Source organism: Arvicanthis niloticus, chromosome 13 (assembly GCF_011762505.2).
Source record: "Arvicanthis niloticus isolate mArvNil1 chromosome 13, mArvNil1.pat.X, whole genome shotgun sequence".
Classification (NCBI taxonomy): Eukaryota; Metazoa; Chordata; class Mammalia; order Rodentia; family Muridae; genus Arvicanthis; species Arvicanthis niloticus.
This window is the reverse complement of record NC_047670.1, coordinates 74,455,604-74,481,012: the sequence shown is the minus strand read 5'-3', so window position 1 is coordinate 74,481,012 and position 25,409 is coordinate 74,455,604. Positions and strand designations below refer to the sequence as shown.

Here is a 25,409-nt window from a genome sequence, read left to right as displayed (position 1 = left end):
CAATGGCAGCTTATTCCTGTGACCCCAGAACTCAGGAAGCTGGGAGACCATCATTTTGAGGCCAGTCTGGGCTAACTAGACCCTGTCTCAAAGAGAACCACCCACCCCAGTGTCTCATGAGTTCACAAAGACCCTCGGAGCCATGCTTCCTATCTCTCAGTAGGTCTACAACTGAGGGCAACTAGCAGCTAGTGACACCCAGATGACTGTCATGCTCACGAATCAGGCACCGGAGGATGTTCCAGTCCCACCCTACTATCTCCCACCAGAGTCTTACTATGTAGCCTGGCTGTCTTGGAACTCACTACATTGACCAGCTTGGTCTCGAACTCACAGAGATCTACCTGCCGCTGCTTCCTGAGTGCTGGGATTAAAGGCCTTACGTTCTGTTTCTAATCCTAACCTTCAGCCACTGTCAGTCTGTCCCCCACTAGGTTTGCTTCAGGTTCTCTCACTAAACTCAAGAAAATAATTTCTAAAGTAAGACACTAAATATCTCTCCTTAATGACATCACCAACGAACAGGAGGAGAAACCTTCAATACTCTCAATATATGCAGAGAGCACAGCTGCCCTCAGCCTGTGACATTCAGCAGAAAGGGCTTCAAGTCACCTCAGCCACACAGCCAGCCTCTGGTTCAAAACACACAGAACAAAACACTCCTCGGACAGCACTGCCAGTCACTGTGCTCAGGAGGGAGAGAGGGCTGCAGCACCTTGACTAACAGCGGCTCACCCCGACATCCTTGCATCCAGAAGGTAAAACTGGGAGAGCAGAGAAGAGGAGCTCTCTACTGGTAAGAGGGAGGTGGGCAAGGTCTGAACTTCAGAGACAGCCCTGCATCTGACCATGGGAAGGGACCTGCCTTCTTATGCTGCTAAGACTCAGAGGTCTTTCATGCAAGTACCACCAGGCATGATGACATGGGTCTGTAATCCCCAAACCTAGCAAACTTGCCAGCCTGAGCTGCACAGTGACATCCTGTCTACAAAACCTTTTTATTTCTCACCTTCTAAAGCATAAAATGTCTGCCCACACAATGTCTTCTAATTTCACTATAGTGTATCAGAATTCTATTTTTTTAAAAAGACTTGTTTATTTTATGTATGTGAACATGCTGCCATTGTCTTCAGACACACCAGAAGAGGGCACCAAATCTCATTACAAATGGGTGTGAGCCACCATGTGGTGGCTGGGAACTGAACTCAGGACCTCTGGAAGAGCAGTCAGTGTTCTTAACCACTGAGCCATCTCTCCAGCCCCATTATCAGAAATTCTACAATGCAACTTGCCCTGCAGCCTGATTTCTAGTTCCACAGGGCCACACTACAGCAACCTGAGGGTGTATAAAGAAGTAGGGTACAAACTCCCCATTCTCAGGGTGCCCTCTCTGAGTTGTCTGCACATAGGGGGTAACTTATAGAAGACTGAGCTTGGCTCGGGTTAGAAAGTTTAGAAAGTTAAGACCTCCATAGCTAATCACAAACACACAGGTTAAAAAGTTACACTACACATGTTTTACTGTATGGCACTGACACCTGCTTAAAAACTGTCTGGAAAGGAAACCTTAAGAAAAAAGTTTCAAAGGACATACTGAGGGTTGGTGGGGAAGGAGAGGTGCAGAATAAAAGCATCTTGTTTTCAGTCATGGAGAGAGCATGTGAGGACTACAACAGCCAAGGCAGAGCAAAGGAGACAGACTCAACTCCCAGTTTTGAGCAATGACAACTCTTGTTCTAGACTCTTTCTAAGCCTGTCTGTATAGTGAGCAGCTTCAAGAAATACAGCTATCTCCCTGGAACTAAACAGTTCCCAACAGTTATTTTTAAAGCTTAATAGCCAGTAAACAATAAAGCACCAGAATGAGAAGCAGAAGAAAAGGCTGCAAAATCAGACCCAGAGGAGAGACTGCCACCATCAGACACGGCTGATCAGATGCTTACACTTGATGTAGAGGAGAGCTGATGCCATAAAGGACTTCCTAAGTGACGCTAGACCACACGGAGCACAACTGAGCCAAGGGGAGCACTGTCTCCAAAACACCACAAAGATGAGTGGTAAGTATACCAGCCAAGCCCAGAGAGATGCACAATCTGTCATCTAGGGTGTAAATGTTTGTTCATCAAGGCTGACCAACCATTAGGCCCATCCCCAAAGAACCTGCCTCTAATGGGCAGATTGAAAGCAACATTGATCACAACCAATCTTAAGTCCTGGCTACCATATATTTCCTAGTTCTCTTCTTGAGAAAAGCACAGTTCTGCCAAATGGGCAAGCTGACCCCAGGTAACAACTATTTGAAAAGAACAAAATGAGTGTTCTTAAATAATAATTCTAGGTAAGGTTGAACAGCTAAGGCTACACAGAGAAACCCTGTCTCAAAAAACAGCAACAAAGGAAAGAGAATAAATGAGCTCTAGCAGTGGCTTTACTGTGTAAACCTCCGTCTACCTAAGTGGCGAATGTGTAAACTCCTATCTTTGTTCAATTGCTCCAAGTGTAACCTGGGCCTTTAGGAATGACATCATATGAGAATGTATAAGCTTAAGTGAAAGGCTCTTGCCGCTCCGAGCATGACAAACATGGCTCTGGCAAGCCTTGCCCTTCCCCCATTCCCTCTGCCTTGTTAAGATTACATTCTGAAAGATAGTCACCAAGATCCAGATATCAAACTATTGGAAATCCAGCAATCAAAAGCTCCCTTTAGCTGCCCTAACATGTCCAAACAAAATTAACCACCTCATCCTGACACAGGGTTCCCCCTTTACCTTTATAAACTACCATTTGCCTGTGGACCAAGGCCTTTTCCTTCCCCTTCCCCTCACAGAAAGATGGGGAAAGAGACAAGAGAGACTCCATGTTAGATAAGGGAAAGTCTTCAGAAGTCAGAAAAGTGAAGCTTAAACTAAAGATAAGGGGAAATGTTACAGATACACAAGTGGGAGAGAAAGTGAGGACTGTGGTATGAGAGGAGGAAGAGGCTGCAACTCTGGTGCCTGCTGAAGCCTCCTCCAGAGGAGAATCAAGACTCCAGTGTGGTTAACATTTGTTGTGAAGGTTGCCAACATAAAGACAGTTCTTTCTCAGATTTTCACTCCCCAGACAGGGTTTCTCTGTGTAGCCCCAGCTGTCCTCAAAGTCATAGAGATCCAGCTGCCTCTACTACCTAAGCACTGGGATTAAAGGTGTGCAGCACCACTGCCCACTCTCAGATACATTATTTTAATAAGAATATTAAGACAGCAATGAACCAGCTGTAAGTTGAAGGCACATACCCTTGTGTGGAGAACTCTGTTCTAGTGGAGACATCCTACCTAACTTTCTGTCTGGACTTCTGCCTTCCTGTAATCCTGCCAGGCGGCCCTCAGGGTCTTACATCATCACCTTTACATTTCTTAGCAGCCCTTTAATGATAGGTCACTACGGCTCATATTCATGCTACTCCATCTGACTGCTGTAGGGCACGGTGCAGCACAGGTCAGAGGCCTGACATTCATGCTGCTCCATCTGACTGCCGTCAGGACACGGCACAAGGCTCTCTGCGGCCTGCAGGGCCTTCTTCTTGTCTCATGTTAGCATCGCTGAGCTTTAAACAATTCATTAAACATTTTTTGTTTATTTTGAAAACTAACCCAGGCCAACCTTGGCAGCAAACGCCTTTACTAGCTAAGCCATCTTGGTGGCCCTTAAAAATCTTTTTTTTTTTTTTAAATAATAAACTACACTGCATTCTATTAACTAATCATGAAATGTTTTTTCCTCTGATGAAGACAAAAATCAAGCTTTATTTAGTGAAGACTTGTAAGAGCTCAGGCCGCTGTGGATGGGCAGCAGCATGGAGTGGACAACAATCCATATGCTCACAGAGGCCTAATGACCCATAATGGAATGAAAAGAACTTCAAAATCAAAAAATAACAAAAGTTGCAAAACAGCTAAAAAGAAAGAAGATTATAAAAGCAGATGGAAGGCTGGAGAAATGGCTCAGAGGTTAAGAGCACTATCTGCTCTTCCAGAGGTCCTGAGTTCAATTCCAGCAACCACATGGTGCCTCACAACCATCTGTAATGGGATCTGATGCCCTCTTCTGGCTTATCTGAAGACAGCAACAGTGTACACATATACATTAGATAAATAATATTTAAATAAAATAAAAGGGTATTAGTCCTCAGTGTATTTTAAAAAAGAAAGAAAAGCAGATGGAGCAGGGCATCAGTGCCACATCACAAAAATCTCAGCTCTCAGGAGGCTCAAGTGAGGGGAGCAGAAACTCAAGGGCAGCCTGGACAACTTTCAAGGTCAGTCTGGTATACCACATGACTTCCAGTAAACACTAAATAGGAAGAATAGCCAAAGGAGAAACAATGCCAGAGTTAGGAACAGGCCACTTATTCCCAACAGCAACTATAGAAGCAAGCTGAGGACAGGGCTAGAAGCTTGCCACCTGCCAATCTAACAGCACATGTATGCGCCCTACAACCAACCACAGCCACAGGACTTGTACGTAAGGAATGGCTGGATTACACTGCTCCAGGTGACAGTCAGAACAACTGACAGGCTCTTAGAAAGACTGCTTAGACACCAGGGCAGCAGTGAACTAGAGGAGCTAGAGCAACCCAGTAAAAAGGAGGGCACCGGCTCCTTGCTCCCTGAGGGCGGGCAGGGGTTGGGGGGGGGGGGCTCATCTAAAAGCTGGGGGATGGGCAGAAAGAAAATGGCAGTTCTACCTACAGGACAAGCTATCGGTTCCTAAGTCTTGAGTCGGTTGGGACACGTGGTTCCACCGTGACTCTTCCAGTGTGACCAGTCAGCACTGTAGAGGAAGATCCAGTTTGTAACTCACATGACTCAAAAGGACAGTGGCTAAGAGCCATCTTAAAAGAACTTACTGTTTTAAAAACTACTACTCTGGAGGCCTGAAAACAGAAAACTCACTAGTCAGAGACCCTGAGGCTTACAGAGCCACAAGCCACAGACCAGGAGACAGCCCAACTCTGGAGCCACTGGTCTACCCTGGAGTCTCACCAGGAGCTCTATGAATTCTGAAACTGAGTTAGGTGGAGCCTTGGATATGAGCAGATCCTTCCCTCTAGCTGCATGTTTAATGCTCACTGGTTTTTGAACTTTTAAGACGGAGAGTCTGGATTTCAATGCTGTTGCTTCCTCCACTGCCCAACATGCCGGGAAACAGCACTGGCTTAGACATCAGCCACCCAAGATAGGTAGGAACTGGAGTGTCTTGGGCATAGAAAAACCTGCCCTGCACACAGGCCTCAAAACTAAGTGTAACCAGGGGAGATTCCTGATAGAGTGAAGATAGCTCAGCCCCCAGCTACAGGGTACAAAAGACAAGAGGATGTTAGCCTCAGTCCATGTCCTTTACCAGCACACTGTAGAACCAGAGCGCCCAGAAGGGCTGCTCTAAGGCCTGGTCTGTTCCCCACTCCAGGTCTTCCTGTATTTATTATGTCTAGTAGTTTGTTTATTTTTGAGACAGGATCTCACTACGTACCTTAGCTGGCCAGGAACCTGCTTTGTAGTACAGGCTGGCCTTGAATTTACAGAGATCCACTTGCCCCTGGCTCCCAGGTACTGGGTGTAAAGGTGTGCAACCATGCCCAGCTTTTTAAAAACTTTCAATTCCAATTACTTTGTTTATGTGTATGTCTGCCTGATATATGTGCATTTTGTACATACTTGTTACCCTCAGAAATCAGAAGAGGGTATCAGAGTTTTTGTTTGTTTGTTTTTGTTTTGTTTTGTTTTTGTTTTTCAAGACAGGGTTTCTCTGTATAGCCTTGGCTGTCCTGGAACTCACTCTGTAGACCAGGCTGGCCTAGAACTCAGAAATCTGCCTGCCTCTGCCTCCCAAGTACTGGGATTAAAAGGTGTACGCCACCATTGCCCGGCTTGGTATCAGAGTTATAGATGGCTGTGAACCACTATGTAGGTGGTGCTAGGAACCAAGACTGGATCCCCTGCAAGAGCAGAAAGTGCTTTTAACTACTGAGTCACCTCTCCAGCTAAAGTAATATTTTTAAGTGTTTTAATGTACTCTCCCCCCAATGAGCAGGACTGAGAGACCTTGGTTGCCACAGCAAGGTCAAGTGACGGGATCTAGGTGGAGTTACCCACCTTGGCTGCCCAGAACACAGCAGAACTGCCCCTGGGCTTGCCCTGAGACATCTCCAGCCATGACCTGGAACTGACTATGGATTATCCCACCCATCTGCAACCAGGAGGGGTTGTGGGTTGGGTCTTCCCCTTTAAATTGAGAGCTGAACATTAAAGCTTTGGGCCTTGATCAGAGAACTTTGTCTTGGCCTCATGTCTTCTCGGCCTCCTTCCCCTTTCATTCCCAGCCTCCCTTTCAGGTGAATCCAGTTGACTTGTGGCCGTGGGCGGCTACATTTTAACATGTTTATGTTCATCTATTCATATACATTTTCATTTCAAAAACGTTTAAAAAATATTTTTATTTTATTTCAAATGTATAAGTCTTTTGCCTACATGCAAGTCTGTGCCCAGAGAGGCTAGAATCAGATCCTCTAGAAATATGAACAATTCTCAACCACCACTGGAATTGGTAGAATTGAACAGGGCCTCTGAAAGAGCAGCAGACTAAGCCGGCCCCCAGTTCTCACATGCTTCCTTTTCCTTACTGTGCTGTCAGCTTCTTACGTTCTATATAACCTGGCTTTTTCTCCACTCCTCTGCGTGGCCCTGTCTCCCTCACTACACTCACCTTTCCTCTAACAACTTTAACCTGACCCGACAGTTCACTGTGCACCGGCTGTGTTCCTCCTTAGCATTTTCCCCACTATGGTGTTGACTGTTATAGATGGCTTCAACTGATTTTAAAGATCTTTCTCTCTCTCTTCTCTCTCCTCCCCTCCCCTTCTCCCCTCCACCCCCCCAGGGTTTCTCTGTGTAACCCTGGCTGTCCTGGAACTCACTCTGTAGGCCAGGCTGGCCTAGAACTCAGAAATCTGCCTGCCTCTGCCTCCCAAGTGCTGGGATTAAAGGCGTGTGCCACCACCGCCTATAGACATTTCTTTTTATCTTTAAAGAGTGGTTGAGTGTGGCACTACTGTGGTTTATTTTCTGAGACTGTGTAGCTCTCCAAAGGATGTTTATTAAAAATAGCGAGGTTGTGGTAGGGGTTGAGGAGCAGCTAGACAGATGGCTCAAAGGTTAAAAATACTACCCGTTATTGCAGACAATCCAACATAGGTTGCCAGTGCCCATTTCAGGCATCACCTACCCATCTACACTGCAGATCCAGATGCTGACACTCTCCCCTAACCTCTGAGGGCACCTGTATTAACATACATACACAGACATATATATACATACGTACATAAAAAAGACCAGTGTGCATTCATAAGTGTGTGCTTAAATACTTTAAAGGAGTCAACTGGGAAGTGGTGGTGCATGCCTTTGATCCTTGAACTTGAAAGGCAGCTCTCTTGAGTTTTGAGGATAGCCTGATCTAGAGTGAGTTCCAGGACAGCCAAGAGAAACCCTGTCTCCAAAAACTAAAACTAAACAATTTTTTTAAAAATCCAAATAAAATTGGAGGAGCTCTATCAATAACCAGATGAGCCGTCACAGCCACTGAGAGAACCATAAAAGGAAAGGAAATGTGAGTGCTACAAGACTTCTCCATTACCAAACTCAATACAGTAAGTCCCTAAAATGACTGCTTCAAAGATGATAAAAAAGAAGCAGACAAATGGAGTAAAGAATCCAACTCAGGAACTGACAAGCCAGCAACACAGGTGAGAAATCCAACAAAGACACTTCAGAGTCTAAACTGAAGCAGGGGCTGAAGCGATGGTTCAGCATTAAAGGGGGTCACTGCTCCTTCTGGGGAGTTCTGAGTTTGACCCTAGCACCCACATAAAACAGCAGGAGCACTGGCGTGTGCCCGAAACCCCACGGATGCAGCAGAAGAGCCGGCGGGTCCTGGGATTGCGGGTCAGCCAGTGTACACTGAGAAGTGGGTCTCAGACTTCATCACAAATCCTGGCTCAAATAACAAGGTGGAGGGCAACTGAGTAGCAACAGCTACTGTTCACCTCTGGCCCACAGACATACATATATGTGCACTCATAAACACATCACAAAACCCCACAAAACAAAACGTGTTAGCCAGGGTTCTTCAGAGTCACAGAACTTATGGAATGTCTCTCTCTATATATTTGTTGTATTTCCCTTTTTTGGTTTTTTTGGGGTGTTTGTTTGTTTGTTTTTTTGAGACAGGGGTTTTCTGTGTAGCCCTGGCTGTCCTGGAACTCACTCTGTAGACCAGGCTGGCCTCGAACTCAGAAATCTGCCTGCCTCTGCCTCTGCCTCCCAACAATCCTAAATTCTAATAGAAGCACAAATGATCCTTAGTTACTTTCTTGTTGCTGTGACACAATGCTCAACAGGACACAATCATGGGCAAACAGAAGGTTTCTAAGGGACACATTGCTCCGGGCAGGAGCAGGTTGGGCTTACAACCTCTAACTCTAGATCTTGGGATACAATGCCCACCTCTGGTCTCCATGGGCACTGTACACTCACCCACAAACATAGACACACAAACATACATACAAATAAACACACACACACACACACACACATATATACAAAATCTTATCTCAGATTTGAAGGCTGAAACAGGAAGGTCACAGTTTTAGGCCCCTCTGTGCAGTGCTTTCACGTCAAAATAACAAGTGACAGTGAAAACAAAACCTTCCAGGGCTAAAGATGCAGCTCAGTGGTTCCGTGCCTGCCTAATACCCCAGGGCCCTGGGATCAATCACTAGGAAAAGGGAAGCAGAGGGGAGAGGAGGAGAAAAGGGAAGAGAGGAGGGGTGTTACTTTCTTGTTGTTGTGACACAATGCTCAACAGGACACAATCATGGGCAAACAGAAGGTTTCTAAGGGACACATTGCCTCTATAAACTAAAACCACCTCAGACAAGTCATTCTTACCTCCTTTTGTAAGCAGAATTCCTTGAGGAAAGGCAGTGAGGTGGCCCCCAGGTAAAAGCACATGCCACCAAGCCTGATGACCCAAGTTCAATCCTTAGGACCCACGTGACAAAAAAAAGAGAATAAACTCCCAGAAGCTGTCCTCTGATCTCCACAACTGTGCTGCGGCAGTGTACCCTGCCCCACCACAAAATAAGTAAGTTAAATATAAAAAAAACAAATGTCTCAAAGCTAAATAGATGGGTCAGAAATTAAAAGTGCTCACTGTTCTTGCAGGGGGGTTCTGTGTCTAGCACCTATATGGTGGCTACCAAAGACCTCTGGACCTCACGGGCACCTATACATACACATAAATTAACAGACTATTCTTGTCTGCAGTAGTTATATTATCACATAAAATAAGCTACTGCTCCTAGGTAAATACACCGTCTTCCAAGTGTATCCATTGGTCAGTGAACTACCTAGTTTTAACAGTCAAGTTACCTCATTTGATATATAGTTAATCCATGGTCACTGACTGGCAGTAAAAAGCATTATAGTTCATTTCTGTTATCTGACACATGTATTTTCTCTATATGGCACATCACAGCCTTCCTGGACTTAGAAGACAAGTCAGCCAACATTATCAGCAGCACCAAATACACCGACTAGAAAGCAGAAAGGACATTTACATATGAATGGTCAAATCAAAAGTTAGATCTGTTATCTCTTCCTGACTAAAACCATACCCCAGGAACCTCATCTACACTGTGACCACTCAAATCAGATACTGCCCCGAGTTCCCGGATGTTTTCCTCTGCTTCTGTCCTCCCTTTTCTGTTCTCCATTTTCCACTAGCCTACCTTCATGTTCACCGATCCTTTCTTCAGTTGTATCAAGTCTGATAAGCCCTAATGCCACCTACTGTTCATGTTGCTAGCTATCCCGAGTTGTATGTGTCATGGCATCTGCATACTCACACCCCAAAAGATACATGAGTAAACAACTTTAAACTTGATAGCTATGTAATGTTACATATGCCTGCAATCCCAGCAGATACCTCAAAGATAGAAAGATCAGGAGTTTAATTAAGGCCCCCTTCACTATACAGTGAGTTTGAGGCTAGCCTGGGCTACGTCTTCAATGCAGCTGACTTCTTCCTGGTGTGACATCCACAGGCCAGTCATACCCACCCTGAATTCCTGTGGGTCTCAGAGGTCAGTGGCCTGTAGAGTACTGAGCTTACTCTTGTTTGAGGTAGAAGCAAGACTCTTTTCAGCTTTCTATGCACTAGGTAGAAGCCAGAAGTTGCCCCATAATTGTAGTTTATATTAAAATTTATATTTATAACTCCAAAGCTGACATTTTCAGTCTGAACATGAATACCTGTCAATTAAGCTGAATTCTCTAATAACTATACTTGGCAGGAAGAACATTTTAATATGTTCCCATAACCTTGCTGAAATGAGGCTGGTTCAAGCTGGGTATCTGCCTGTTATTCCAGGACTGTAATGTTAGCACTCTGGTACTAGGTAAAAAGAGGATGATCAAGAATTCAGGGCCAGGTTGGAAACAGTGACACACACTTGTAATTCTCCTAGCACAGAGGAAGGCAGATCTCTGGGAGTTCAAGGGCACCCTGGTTTATATAGTGAGTTTCAGGTCAACCTGCATCCTCTCCCTGACCCTCCCCCCCCCAAATATAAACAGAAGGGAACAAAGGTCTTTCAAAGATGCTTTGGTCTCTCTCCTGCTTAAACAACATCATTTCAAGATCTCTGTGCTAGCTCTCTAAACATTAGTGGTAGGAGACTAAAAATTCATTTGTGAACACCACTGGCTAGCTCAGTACTCACTAGTTTTTGCTTTACCTGATGTACTATCTGAGCAATGTGAGTTCCTGGAACTGTTGAGCCAGGCTGAGATGCAGTCTCTGAAGTGTTACTCTTGTGGGAATCTTCCATAATCAACTGAAAGGAAAAAAAAACCCAGTCAGAAAAAGCCAGGTATAGCTGGGCAGTGTTGGCACACACCTTTAATCCCAGCACTTGGGAGGCAAGAGGCAGGCGGATTTCTGAGTTCAAGGCCAGCCTGATCTACACAGTGAGTTCCAGGACAGCCAGGGCTATACAGAGAAACCCTGTCTCGAAAAACCAAAAAAAAAAAAAAAAAAGAAAAGAAAAAAAGCCAGGTATAGCTGGGCAATATTGGTGCACGACTTTAATCTCAGTACTCAAATCTTGGTGAGTTTGAAGCCAGCCTGGTCTACAGAGTGAGTTCCAGGATAGCCAGGGCTACACAGAGAAACCCTGTCTCAAAAACCAAACTAAAGAAAACAAAAACCAACCAACGAGTAAAATCTTCAAAGTACAGTTCAGCTGTGTTGACTACATTCACCGTTGAACAACTAACTTCCAGACTTTTCATCCAATAATAACTGTCCTTTTCCTCCAGACGCCCAGCAACTATTGTTTCTACTAAGACTGCTCTACAGACATCCCACAAGGTCAATCAGAGCGAGTCTGTCTGTGGCTACCCAACTTCACTTGGCATACAGAACCCAATTCAACCATAGCTCCTGTCAGGGTTGTCATGGTTGTAAGTCGGAATCATATTCCCTGGAATGTATTCCACATTGTTTACCCCCATCTACTGACAAATATTTGGGTTGCTTCAATCTCCTGACTGCTGGGAATAGTTGAGCTATAAACATGGATAACAATTATCTCTTAAAGACCTGCTTTTGCCAGGCATGGTGTCAAAGGTATATCTCTCAGACCAGTGTGGTTCTCACCCTTCCTAATGCTGTGACCCTTTAATACATTCCTCATGTTGTGGTGGCCCCAACCATAAAATTATCTTTGTTGCTATTTCATAGCTATAATTTTGCTGTGATAAATCATAATGTAGGGGGCTAGTGAGATGGCTCAGCAGTTAAGAGCACTGACTGCTCTTCCAGATGTCATGAGTTCAGATCGCAGCAACCACTTGGTGGCTCATAACCATCTGTAATGAGATCTGATGCCCTCAAATGGATGTCTGAAGACAGCTATAGTGTACTTACATATTAAAAAAACAAAACAAAACAAAACAAAAAAACCCTTTGGGCTGGAGCGAGTGGGGCAGGAGCAAGAGGGAAAAGGGAAGGGGAAAAAAATCATAATGTAAATATGTGACCATTCAGGATATCTGATATTGGACCCCCGTGAAAGAGCCATTCAACTCCCAGGTTGAGAACTGCCTCTTAAGAGTTTGTAGGTAGCCTGGCTTACATAAGTTCCAGAACAGCTAGGGCTATGTGTGAGACCCTGTCTTAAAACAACAAAGAAAAAAAGAGCTTGCTTTCCATTCTCTTTGTATGTGTAGCCAAAACAGCTGCTAGATCATCCAATTATTCTGCTGTGCACCTGAGGTACTGATTTAAATGGCATCTGATCGGGTTCATGTTCCTAGTAACACATTAGAATTCTAGCTGCAGTCCCTCCCCATCCATGTCAGCACTTGCTGTTTTTTTCTGTTCTAGTAGTAAGCCCTCTAATAAGAACACAGTGGCTCTGGCTTTGTCCCCACTGACTAATGACATTACCCCTTTTCCTCCAACACTGAAAACATACCAGGAAGCAAAAAGTTGAGATCTGTTTTGTTTTGTTTTTGGAAACAGGATTTCTCTGCATAGCCCTGGCTGTTCCTGGAACTCACTCTGTAGACCAGGCTGGGCTCGAACTCAAAGATCCACCTGCCTCTGCCTCCCAAGTGCTGGGATCAAAGGTGTGTGCCACCCCTGCTGGACAAGTTAAGAATTCTTAATCTCAAGCTAGAGAGATGTCTTCGTGGATTGAGAGCACTGGCTGCTCTTTGAGGCATCTTGGCTCACAACCATATACAACTCTAGTCCAAGGGGATCTAGTCCAAGAGGATCTGGGATGCCTCTCTGGCTCCCAGAGAAACACATAGCACACAGGCACACCTGAAGGCAAAACATCCATATACATAAGATAAAATTAAAAAAAAAATTAAAGAGAAAAGACCAAGTACAGTGGTGTATACCTTTAGTCCCAGCATTCGGGAGGTAGAGGCAATCAGATCTCTTTTAGTTTGAGGCTACTCAGATTCACACAGTGAGTTTCAGGCCAGCCAGGGTTGATAGTAAGCTCCTGTCTCAATAAACAAACAAATAACATAAAACATACATGCAGGCAATACACTCATACATAAAATAAAATGTTATAATTTTTTTTTAAATAATCAAAGCCAGGTGGTAGCAGGCACATGTCTTGGGAGCACTGGATTTCTGAGTTCGAGGCCAGCCTGGTCTACAGAAAGAGTTCCTAGGGCAGCCAGGGCTACACAGAGAAACCGTGTCTCAAAAAAACTGAAACAAACAAACAAAACAAAAACAAAAATCAGTCAACCAAACCTTTTCCTCACTGTAAGCAACAAACAATACCTGTTCTGTTTTCTGACATTATCAACTGCAAATACACTTAAAAAAAAAAAAAAAAGATGTATTTTATAAGTATGGGTACTCTGCCTGCATGTGTATGTGTGGGGCGTAGGATTTCCCAGGAACTAGAGTTACAGGCACCTGTGAGTCTCCATGAGTGCTGTGAACTGAGCCTGGGTCCTCTGAAAAGCAGTAAATACACTGTTTCTAGACCCTTTCTTGACTTTTCCTAAAATTTTAAATATGGCTGAGTTTTTTAGACAAGATCTTAAAGCCCAGGCTGGCTAAGAAGTAATCCTGCCTCAACCTCCTAGGTGCTAAGGCCAAGGCAATAGGTGTGTGTTCCACCATGCTTGACTAAAGTCTGCTTTTCAAAATGACACCTTTTAAACACAATAGACTTTATGTGTACATTTTCTATAAAAACAATTAAGTTCCAAGTAGCAGCTGTCACGAGATGATGCGGAGTTGGGCAGCTGTCACGAGATGATGTGGAGTTGGGCAGAATCAGGAAGGCAATGAAATGAGGTCCAAATGCATCACCAACAAGACACTGGAAACTGAGAAGTCAGCAGGCTATAGATGGCTGCCAAAGGCCAGGCACTGCCTCCTAGAACAGGGTCTCCTACAGCCCAGGTTGGCCTCAAAACTTGCTATCTAGCAGAACATGACCTTTCTTGATTTTCCCGACCATTAAGCAGAACCTGCCACCACACCCAGGTCCTCTACAGAGCAGGCAACTATCTGAGCTAGATCCCTAGCCAAGGCAAGGTGCTTTTAATAAATCCCACAAAGAAAGCAACTTTCCAAGTGAAATACCAAGAGATTTGTTCTTGTGGTGATAATGGAGACCCAAAGAAACTGTATTTACTTAGGATAAGACGCAAAAACCTGAAGCTAGGCCTGTGGGCCCCAGAGCCTAGTCCTCTTACCCCCTGTCCCAGCAACACCTCTCACGGCCACTCCTGACTGCTCCAAGTCCTGTGGTTTTCTTTTTCTTTCTTGTGGGTGAGAGGCAGGAGGCTGATTTGATCTTGAGAGCCTCTGCCTCCTGAGCTGGGATTAAAGGCATGTGCCTGGCCCAGGTCCTATTTCATACATTTACCTTGCCCGGCACATACATTATCTCTAGATTATTTAACAACAGCTGTGTTCACTACCCCAGCCTGGCCGGCTCCCAGCTTTGAGCTCGCTAAAGGCAGAGAGGTGCCTGTCTGGACTAATGTGTGCTCAGTGCAAGCAGAGACTGCCACCAGTGGGCAGTAAATATCAAGTACAGATTCCTCAGCTGGGGAGTGAGGAAAAGGGGTCTTAGTTTCCTTCCTTGAAAAAGATGTTTAAAAAAAAAGGAAGGGGTGGGGACTGGAGAGATGACTCATTAGTTAAGAGAACTGACTGCTCTTCCAGAGGTCCTGAGTTCAATTCCCAGCAACCACATGGTGACTCACAACCATCTGTAATGGGATCTGGCGCCCTCTTCTGGTGAGTCTGAAGACAGCGACAGTGTACTCATATAAATAAAATAATCAAAAAGAAAAAGAAAAAAAGAAAAAGATGTTGAGCTGTGGTAAGCTTGGGGACAGGCCCCAATCCCCATCATTTCCACAACTAGTAGTCACAAGGCAATGGCTCTCAGATCCTCAAATGTGCCTGGCTTCTCACACGAAGCTTTCATACATGCTAGTCTTCCTCCTTGTGAGGCTTGCTTCTATGATTTATTCTTCCAGGCAAACCTACTTGATGGCCTCCCTAGACTGGTCTAGGAGCTGACTGTGCACCCCAGTACATTCTCCCTCTTCTTACAGCACCTACTGAAATGTCTTGCTTTTCTGTCTCTCCACCAGAATGTAAGCCCTCGGAAGCTAATCAGCACATGCCTTCCCATTTAACACCGTGAACAAAACCTACGTGCTTACTTAGCTGTGTCTAACTAAGACTGATCCTCTAACGGCTAAGGAGATATCCTCAGAGACTCCACCCTCGCTGTAGACACCGGGAGGGCAACTCACAGCGATAGACAACTGAAACTCAGTGATACCTTGCCAGAATATTTGTTTTTTGTTTGTTTGTTTGTTTTGTTTTTTGTTTTTTAACTTTACTACCCATCTACTACTGGTGGCATGTACTACTGCAGTCCTATCGGAGCAAACAATCAGGGAGAACTAAACTATTTACAAGCTGTCACATTTAACTTTAGGGCATCCAGACTTTCCTGTTTTGTTTCCAAACGCTGAGTGTGAAGTGTGCTGGGCAAACACTGTCCTGCTTAGCTACAATGGAATGGAGATAAAACTGTAATTGCTGTATGTTGGGGGGGGGGGGGGGACAACTAGCATTCCAAACAAAATATGTATACTGGCAACAAAATTTTCAGAGTAAAAGCATTTTGTGAACATAAATACTATACAAACTCTTATCACAAGTGAGGCCACTTTTACAAAGATCCCTCCCACATCTATACTGAAATGGTCTCGGACCTCAAGAGGCCCTTGAAGATTTGTGGCCCAAAACTCTTCACAGAGGGACTGCTGGGAGTTCTTGGCAAAACTGAGCTACACCGAGTATAAGGCTTGTTCCCAAACTAGAAATAGCAAGAACCCAAAAGCTAAGGTTGGGCTGCAGAGATGGCTCAGCGATTAGGAGCCCTTACTGCTCTTTCATTGAACATAGGGCCAATTCCTCCCAAACTCTTAACTCCAGTTCCGGAAGACCAGACACCCTCTGGCGTCTTCAGGCACTTGCAGGCACGGGGTGCACATAAACTTAAGTAGATACACATACACGCCAATAAAAACAATGAGGTCTCACTGTTGGGACTGGCAGGCCTGGAACTCGCTCTGTAGATATCAGAGTCAGATCGGCCTGCTTCTGCCTCCCGAAGAGCTGAGATTAATAAAGGCATGTGCTACCATACCCAGCAATAAATACATCGCAAAAAAAAAAAAAAAAAGCTGTTTTTGAGGCCAATCTGGAGTCAGTCTCTCTCAGTCAGTGTCTGTCTCTGTCTGTCTGTCTGTCTGTCTGTCTGTCTGTCTCTCTCTCTCTCTCTCTCTCTCTCTCTCTCTCTCTATATATATATATATATATATATATATATATATATATATATATATATATATGCCAATTGGTAGACCCTGTCTCAGGCAAAACTAAAAAGGCTACCATAAACCGGGCACGGCGACCACGTCTAGAACTCTTCGGAAAAAAATCCCGTCTCAAAAAGAAAAGGCGGCTACCGAGACTCGTGCGTTAAGTTTCTACCACAACTCAGGCACCCGGCTGCGAGACTCCCGGAAGCAGAGAGGAGCACGGCGGCCCACCACCGGGCGGATTGTCTCGGTTTCCCCGCCATGGAGGCTGGAGCCCGAGGCGTCTGTAGCCTGCGGGAGGCCGCCGCCTGGCTCTTCCTCCCGCCTCCATGCGGCGCGGGCAGAGGAGCGCGGCGGGACCCGCAGCTCCGCTTACAGCGCGCCCGGCGAGCGGAGCACAACGCCCGGACGCTCCGGAGGCGCGCGGCCGGAAGCGCGCGGCCGGTCCCACCCCCGCGCCCCTCCCCCACCGCAAGCCGCGCGCGACCCCCGGCCGGCGCGTGGCCGCCATTGCGTCCCCGTCGGCGCCGCGTTCCCGCCCGGGCCGCCCCGCGCCCCGCCGCGCCCCGCTCACCCGCGGAGCCGCCTGGCCGCTGCCCGGGGCGGGAAGCTCCACTCCCCCGTCCCAGGCGGCGCCGACTTCACTCCTCACTTCCCAGCCGCGCACGGCGGCGAGGCGGCGCGGGTCCCAGCGGTCGGCGGGGCGCGGAGGAAGCGCGTAACTCGAGAGCCAACCGTCTCGGCTACCGTTTCTCGGCCGCGAGGGGCGTCGCAGGCGGCATGATCCGCACAGGCCGGGGGCTGGGGGGCGGGGCCTGCGCGGGCCGGCGTGCTGCGTCACCGCGTGCTCACGTGGGCGCCGCCATCTTGGCGAGCCCACGGGAGCGCGCGTGCCGGCGCGAGGGCAGTGAAGGAGCTCCCGGGAGTCTCGGGACAGTCGCGCGGCCTCCTGGCTGCTCCCCATCGCGTAGCACTGCTGGGACTCAGCAGTTTACGTATCTGTGAAACCCTAAGGTGCCATCGTAGTGCCCTTCTGCGGGAGTTGACCTTCGTCCGGGGGGTTTATCAGGTCCCTTGCAGTGTTCTGCCAGGGCGTCCTAGTTTGTTTGTTTTAACATTACCCCTACAAAGTGCATCTCAAAAGTCTTGTCAGGTTGTATCCGACACCTTCCCTCCTACTAACTGGGCGAGTGAAGGCTTTGGGTTTGACCCTTCAGACCACATGGTGTGATTTAAAACCGAAGCGTTAGAAGGACTTACCAGAATCCAGGCACTGTGATCCAGCAAACCTTGCCCAATTAAGATAAAAGTGATGACTACCTTTAAATCAGAAGTACCGGGTTTTTGATTGATTATGCTAATTACCCAACCTCTCTTGAGTCAGGATATCAAATTTATGGAAATTGCCAGGCGTGGTCACCTGTGCCTCCAACCCTAGCACTCAGAGTCGGCAGACACTGGACTATCTCTTATCTAAATAGGAAGCTCCAGGCAAGGCTATACAAAGAAAGCCTGTCTCAAACAACTATGGAAATTACAATACTAAGTCAATGTCTACACAGAAAGAGGCCAACAAAAGTAAGGTTAGGGGAAAGCTTAGATACCAGCCTTGCCTGAACAGCAGGGTCCAGCCGCAGTCGTTCCAAAACTCAGTACTTTTAAAAAGTTTTTTTTTTTTTTGAGAGTATAATATTTCAATTTTTCCTCCCTCCAAACTCTTCTATACATTCATCCTTTCTTTCAAGCGTTTTGCTTTTTAAATATATTATTTTAAATTGTGTTTGTGTGTGTGTGTGTGTGGCAGAGGGGGCACGGTATGTGCACAGATTTCTTCAAAGTCCAGAAGAGAGTGTTGGATCCCCTGGAGTTGGAATTACAAATGGTTCTTGTCAGGTTCCAAAGAAACCCAAGACAAATGGCTAACTGTGGTGTGTATTAGCATGCCAAAGCACACGCTGGCAGCCAGGCTCACAATCTGCTCTTCTCAGCACACACCAACCCCCTACCCTAAGCCCCCGGCTGAGGAGCTTCAACTCCCTTCCCTCAGCTTCTGATTCCTATAAAAACCTGCTAGTTTGGCCAGCTCTCTTGGCTCCCCGCCTCTACTCTTTCCCCCTCTCTCCCTCTCTCGACGCTTGCTCTGCCCCCTATCAAGGCTCTGGTCAGTCTGTTTTGTCTCCCTGCTCTGGACTCTCCCCATGCCTCTGACTGTACTCTCCTTCACATCTGCACTCAAAGCCTTCTCTCCTCAACCATACCTTGGAACAGCCATGTCCTCATTCTGTTCAGTTGTGAGCTGTCTAATGCGTGCTGGAAACCTAACACGGGACTTCCGCAAGAGAAACCTTCTCAACCTTTAACCCCCAGGCCCTGCTGATAATTTAAAATAAAGATGAGGATGAAAAAATATCTGAGAGAATCCCTGGGTTGTGTGTGGTGGCACTCACCTGAAGTCTCAGCACCTGGGGGGTAAAGGTGTGAGGCTCAGAACATCAGCTTCCACCTCATGACACCTTGCCTCATAAAAGAGAAAAGGGAGCAACAGAAACCACTTACAGATATGCACAGGGGGACCTGTTACCTTATCTGCTCATTAAAAAGGAATTTTTAAAACTTTGGAATATTCTTGAAAATGAAACTTAAAAAAAAAAAAGTGTGCAGAGGGGCTGGAGAGATGGCTCCGAGGTTAAAAGCACTGACTGCTCTTCAAGAGGTCCTGAGTTCAATTCCCAGCAACCACATGGTGGCTCACAACCATCTGTAATGGGATCTGATTCAGATACACCACCTTCTGGTGTATCTGAAGACAGCAACAGTGTACTCACATAAATAAAATAAATCTTAAGCCGGACAGTGGTGGCTCACACCTTTAATCCCAGTACTTGGGAGGCAGAGGCAGGCAGATTTCTGAGTTTGAGGCCAGCCTGGTCTACAGAGTGAGTTCCAGGACAGCCAGGGCTACACAGAGAAACCCTGTCTCGAAAAAAACTAAAAATAAATAAATAAATCTTTAAAAAAGAAGTGTGCAGAGGAAAGAGGGAGATGGCTCATCTCATTGGCTATACAAGCGAGACAACATACATTGGACCTCAAGACCCTGCTTAAAGGTGGGAGATGAGGGCCAGCTCCATGAAGCTGCTCCCTGACTCCCACGTGTCCACAGCATGCAGTCTGGAAGACAAGTGGCTGTGCACAGATTCCCTGCTGAGCATCTTCCATTGTGTGCACGGTCTTCAGTGTAAAGTGTTAGCCTGTGCATGCTGTCACTCCGAGGCTTCTGTTTTTGTTGAGGCCTTTACTCTGCCTCAACGCTTCGCCTCAACACTTTTGGGGCTAAGTGCTCTGGTCAAGAGAGAGAGTGGGGCTGCAGGGGCAGGAGACTCGAAGAATGGAGACAAGACAGAGATTCTGATCAAGTCTCGTTATGAAATAAGATAAACTCACCACACTGCTGAATGCTAATAACTAAACAAAGGAAAGAGGCCTTGAATCTGAGTAAGTTTTAGCTTAGTTTGAACTTGCATTTTTTAAGGTGTATATTATATAATGTGTGTGTAATGTGTATGTGAACCTAAGTGTATTAGTCAGGGTTCTTTCTCTAGAGTCACAGAACTTATGGGTAGTCTCTATATAGTAAGGGAAATTGTTGATTAAGTACAGTCTGTAGTCCAACTCCCCAACAATGGTCAGCAGCAGCTGTGAATGGAAGTCCAAGCATCTAGCAGTTGCTCAGTCCCACAAGACAAGCAGGTGAAGAAGAGAGTCTTCCTTCTTCCAGTGTCCTTATGTAGGTCTCTAGCAGAAGGTGTGGCCCAGGTTAAAGGTGTGTACCACATCTGGATCTGGGACTTGCTTTGTCCCAGATGACCTTGAACTCAGAGATCTCCTTGCCTTGATCTGGGATTCCTAGCCACTATGCCTCAAGATCTCCAGGCCAAGATCCAGGTCAGAAACTTGTATCTCCCAGCCTCAAGATCTGGATCACAGGTGAGCCTTCCAATTCTGGATTGTAGTTCATTCCAGATATAGTCAAGTTGACAAGGGGGTGGATTGTGGTGGCTATTCCTGGCAAGATCAAGGCAAGGAGATCTCTTGAGTTCAAGGTCACCTGGGACACTAAGACCGCAGAGTCCTCCTCCCTGCTGGAGGAGCAGCAAGCCTAGGTGTCTTCTGTAAGACTGCTTTTGCCCGGGAGGGTAGGGAATCCTGCAAGGTTGTGACAGACTTTTTCATGTCCTGTATCTGTATCTATTGCTATCTGTGGGGCCTTGTAGTTATTCTTTTCTTCTTCTTCTTTTGTTTGTTGTTTTCTTTTCTTTTTTTCTTTTTTTGGTTTGTTGTTTGTTGTTTTATTTTATTTTTTTTGTTGTTGTTGTTTCTTGTTTGTTTTTGGCCTTGTAATTTTTATCTTGGAGTATTAGGGCCGAGGTCCCTACACTATCAGCTCTGGCCAGCCCTACGCCAAGGAGAGAACCTAGTAACACAGCAGAAATGAGCATCCTTGGCACGCTTTTCCCTCGACTGTTTGGAGGTGCTGGCTGGTTGATGACATCCTCTCCAGAGTAATAAGTCTCTCTAGGTACAAGCTGTACTAAAGCACAAAAATCCTCTGTCATATTTACAGCCAGGCCACAAATGCCTGGGGTAAGCCCCTAGGTACAAGCTCACCAAGCATTCTCTTGGGGCAGCACCTATCCTGCAACAGTAGGGGTTACAGTGTGGTTGCAGAGTGGGAATAGGCTGAGGGTTCCTTATTTCCAATGCAGAATCCCTGTCCTGTCATTGACTGTATGGTCAGCTTCCCTCTATCTGGTCACTGCCATCTACATTGAGTGTCATCTGTAGTCTGTGACTGGTCTCCAGGGATAACTATTCCTTCATTGTGTGTGTGTGTGGTGGTGGTGGTGGGGGGAATGAGCACTTAAGCATAATCAATAGTCCTGTGTTAAGTTGCTCAGCAGTGTGTATGGGTTTGGAACTGTGGGATGGATGTCTTCCACTCACTTATTCACCTCCCTTAAATCCTGCACCGGATAGTCATTAGAACCGGATAGTCATTAGAACGGGCTTCATGACCAGAAGGAGGGGAGTGTTCCTTGCTGATTGGCAAGGACTCAGAATCCCTGCTTCCCAGAGCTGATTAATGTGAGAGGTCTGGCGTCTCTGGGCATTGGATATTGCCTGATTCCGGCTTGGGTGGTCCCAGCTTTTAATTGAACTGGAACAGGAGCCCGATGTCAGGCGAGTACCATCAGATTTTTTTTTTTTTCTGCCCAGACTTTGGGGACTTCGGCTAGGAACCTCTGAAGTAACATGCTTGAAGATGGGGCTGGTTGAGGGGACAGTTTGTATTCTTCTAGGGCCAAGGTCAGAACATGGATGGGACCATTCTTATCCAGCACTTCTACTCCCTCTGGGCCAAAATGGATTTGGGCTCCCATGTTGGTGAGGAGGTCTTCCCAGCAGGGGATATGGACATCCAGGGATGACCATGAATGAGTGGGTTATCTGTCCCACTCTGAAGTCCACCTTTCTTCAGGTAGTCCCTGGGTAGGGCTTGGTGCCCATTGCACTTTGCACCATGTGTTTTGATTTGATAATGGCCCCAGCAGTTGTTTCAAAACAGAATGTTGTGCTCCTGTGTCCATCAGAAAGTCTATGGACTTCCCCTCCACCTTTCTCGTTACCCAGGGCTCATGGAGTGGGCTGAGCCCCAACACCCTCAGTCAGTCGTCCAGTTCTAATTGGAGACCCTTCAGGCCCTCGCTTGGATTCTTCTTAGGACACTCATTCTTCCAATGGCCTTTCCCCTTGCAATAGGCACATTGGTCCCTCTCTAATGGAGGACGGGTTTTTCCTTCAGTGGGGGCTGGCTTACCTTTACCCCTTCCACAAGGTTGGCTTTTCAGCTCTCTCTCATCAGGACAGCTGTGGCCTGTGGCAGCAAGCAGCACTTTCTCCAGTCCTCTGGTCTGAGACTCTGGGATCTCCCCATTGTTGAAAAGCTTCTCAGCTATGGCTACTAACTCAGTCAGTTGCTTACCCAAAAACCCAGGCACTGAAGCTTCCCATGGATGTCAGGGGCAGTTTGGTTGACAAAAGTTATGTTCACAGCTTGTTGGGGTCCATACTAGCCCCACATTGGGGCGGCCAAAATAAATGTTGCAGCCCAGGCAAAATGTTGAGGCCCGGGCCGACCCATGTTTGGGCGGCCACTGTATCCCGGCCCAAGCTGCTGCTCCGGTCTGCGGGTCGAGGTTCAGCAAGAGTGAGGGTGAGGGCAAACTCAAAAGAATGGAGACCAGACAGGGTGTGATTCAATCCCGTTTATTCTTCAGTCTCTCTTCCTCTAAGTGTCTCCTGTCTGATTCTCCCTCTATAGTCTGATTTTCTACTGTCTGCCTCTGCCTTTTATATGTCTCACTTCTAAGCCACGCCTCTAAGTTACACCTTTAATCATGCCCTTAGGTCTTGTCTCTAACTCTGATCTCTATACTTCTAAGTCATTCTTAATCACACACCTTTAATCTCACACACCTTTAATCTCAAGGTATCTAAACCAAGATTATCGGAGTGTGCTCAGGTGTTGTAGGCTATTGTAATCCAAATCTCATGTCAGGGTATATGGCTCAAGATGGCTGCAAAGCTGATAGCCGCTTTCTGCTAAAAGTCGGCCCCCAACAACAGCTGACTAGTGCTCTCTGGCTTCTGGTCAAAGGTCAAAAGGAGTGTAGGTTCTATAGGCTTCAAAAAGTCTTTCTATGTTGAGGCCCACACAGCCACATGCTTGGCACCACTTTGTTGTCAGCCGCCCTGCCCTATACTTTGGGGCTACTATGTTGCTGTCCACACTGCTCCACGATTTGGGGCTAAGTGCTCTGATCAAGAGAGAGAGAGAGTAGGGGATGGAGGGGCAACAGACGAAAAGAATGGAGACAAACCAGAGTGTGTGACCAAGTCTCATTTCTCTTTTTTTTTTTTTTTTTTTTTTTTTTTTTTTTTTTTTTTGTCTCCTCTTATTGTCTCTCTCTTATTGCAAGGAAATCCTGGGTATTTATAAGCGCAAGCAGGGGACCACAGCTGAAGACTTTACCACGTGCACCGTGCAGCTGGGGGCACTAAACAGCAAAACAAGATATGTGGGATAAACAAGATGTTTATCAGAGTGTGCTCAGCTGTTGTTGTAGGTTGTTGAAAAACAAGTCTCTTGTCAGGGTATATGGCTTGAGATGGCTGCAAAGTTGATAGATGCTTTCTGCTGAAAGTCGGCTCCCAACATTTATAGATATTCCCTGGGGTTTTCATTCTTTTCCTGCATCACCTGGCTTACCTTAAATAAGTTTGTAGGTCATCTGGTGGACTCTCAGAGCCCCCCACCCCCGTAGACTGTCCTTACCTTCAGCAGTATTAAAATCCTAGTCAGTCAAGTCAGAGAAAAGGCTGCACTGATATCAGTGGGCAGTCCATTTGCTCCCGGAACTAATTTCAGGGTGGCCCCCACAATCCTCTCTCTCCTCTGTCATGAAGAGGACCTGGAGAAACTGTTGACAGCCATCCCAGGTAGGCAGGTGAGTCAGCGTGATTGAATCTAGGAGACCTGTGAGAGCTGATGGTCTTTCTGAAATGAGGGTTTCTGCAATTTCCAGTTGTAAAGATCATTACTGGAAAATAGCTCATACTTCCTGAACTGTCTCCCTTGAGCATCTGCCATCCCATAGTCCTAAGGGGTAAGAGTGTAGTAGTACGGGCAGTGTGGGCCTGAGTGTGAGATAGACTCCAAGTGGAGTCAGGAAAATCAAGAGAGTCGGGGGGCTGCTCCTGTTACCCTGAGAAAACACAGCAGGGCTGAGTGTTAACAGCCTCACCACAGGACCTCCAAGGTGTAAAGATAACTGACTCCTGCAAGTGGTTCTTTGACACAGGTAAGCTCTCCCCCCCCCCCCCCCCCCCGCAAATAAACACAAATGTAAACACTGGGGGTGTGGAACAAGAGGCTGGAGGCAGATTGGCAGTTTAGACACCTGCTGCGCTTGCTCGCAGAGCCTCAGGTTTGGTTCCTGTCACCCACCTGGTGACAAAGATGTCTACCCAGTTTCACGGGATTCACTGCCTTCTGGCTCTTCGGGCACTCACTCAGTGCTCAGGCAAAACACTTAGATAAAAATAGCAAATAAATCCTTAAGAAAACAAACCAATTATTTTAAAAAAACAAAAAACCAATAAAAGTTGGAGAGATGGCTCAGAGGTTAAGAGTGCTGACTGCTCTGCAGAGGTCCTGAGTTCAATTCCCAGCAACCATGTGGTGGCCCACAGCCATCTGTAATGGTATCAGAAGCCCTCTTCTGGCCTGCAGGCAGACATGCAGAGAGAACAATGTATACATAAATAAATAAATCTTTAAAAACAAAAACCCCATAAAATTTGAAAAATCATCCCAAGGTTAAAAAAAAAATTCTGCCGGGCAGTGGTGGCGCATGCCTTTAATCCCAGCACTTGGGAGGCAGAGGCAGGAGGATTTCTGAGTTCGAGGCCAGCCTGGTTTACAGAGTGAGTTCCAGGATAGCCAGGGCTACACAGAGAAACCCTGTCTGGAAAAACCAAATAAATAAATAAATAAATAAATAAATAAATAAATAAAATAAAAAAAATTCTGACATCCACTTTCTTGGCTTGCAAAGTGACACTGCTGTCCTTTGACCCAGTCTCCTTCAGTTGTGTCTGCTCTGGGGCACTCTCTTTAGATGGCTGTAGAATCACCTTCTCATCTTACAGTCTGAAGTTGTGTACAATCACTCCAGGAAAGGGGGTGTGGCTCAGGGCTAGAGCAAATGCTTAGCCTGAAGGAGGCCTGGGATTCAATCCCAACACTACCCAGTCCCCACCCCTCCCCAGTGTGTGAAGGGTTAAACATAA

At 46.4% G+C, this 25,409-nt stretch overlaps 1 protein-coding gene across 4 annotated transcripts in view; it reads right to left on the bottom strand.

Annotated features, from left to right (window-relative positions):
• The window catches only part of Atf1 (activating transcription factor 1), a 36,755-nt gene extending 18,974 nt beyond the window's left edge, over positions 1–17,781 (bottom strand). The window contains exons 1-2 of one of the 4 annotated variants that reach the window (XM_076912083.1): positions 17,757–17,781; positions 10,835–10,933 (exon numbers count right to left, since the gene is read on the bottom strand). In XM_076912083.1, the coding sequence (XP_076768198.1) occupies positions 10,835–10,927 (93 nt within the window). In that variant the 5' untranslated portion in view covers positions 10,928–10,933; positions 17,757–17,781. Of the gene's footprint in view, positions 1–10,834; positions 10,934–16,643; positions 16,922–17,070; positions 17,319–17,756 lie in introns of those variants that run through there. The other 3 variants (XM_034517366.2, XM_076912084.1, XM_076912082.1) reach the window with 3 other exon arrangements.
• Positions 17,782–25,409: the final 7,628 nt, after the last annotated feature.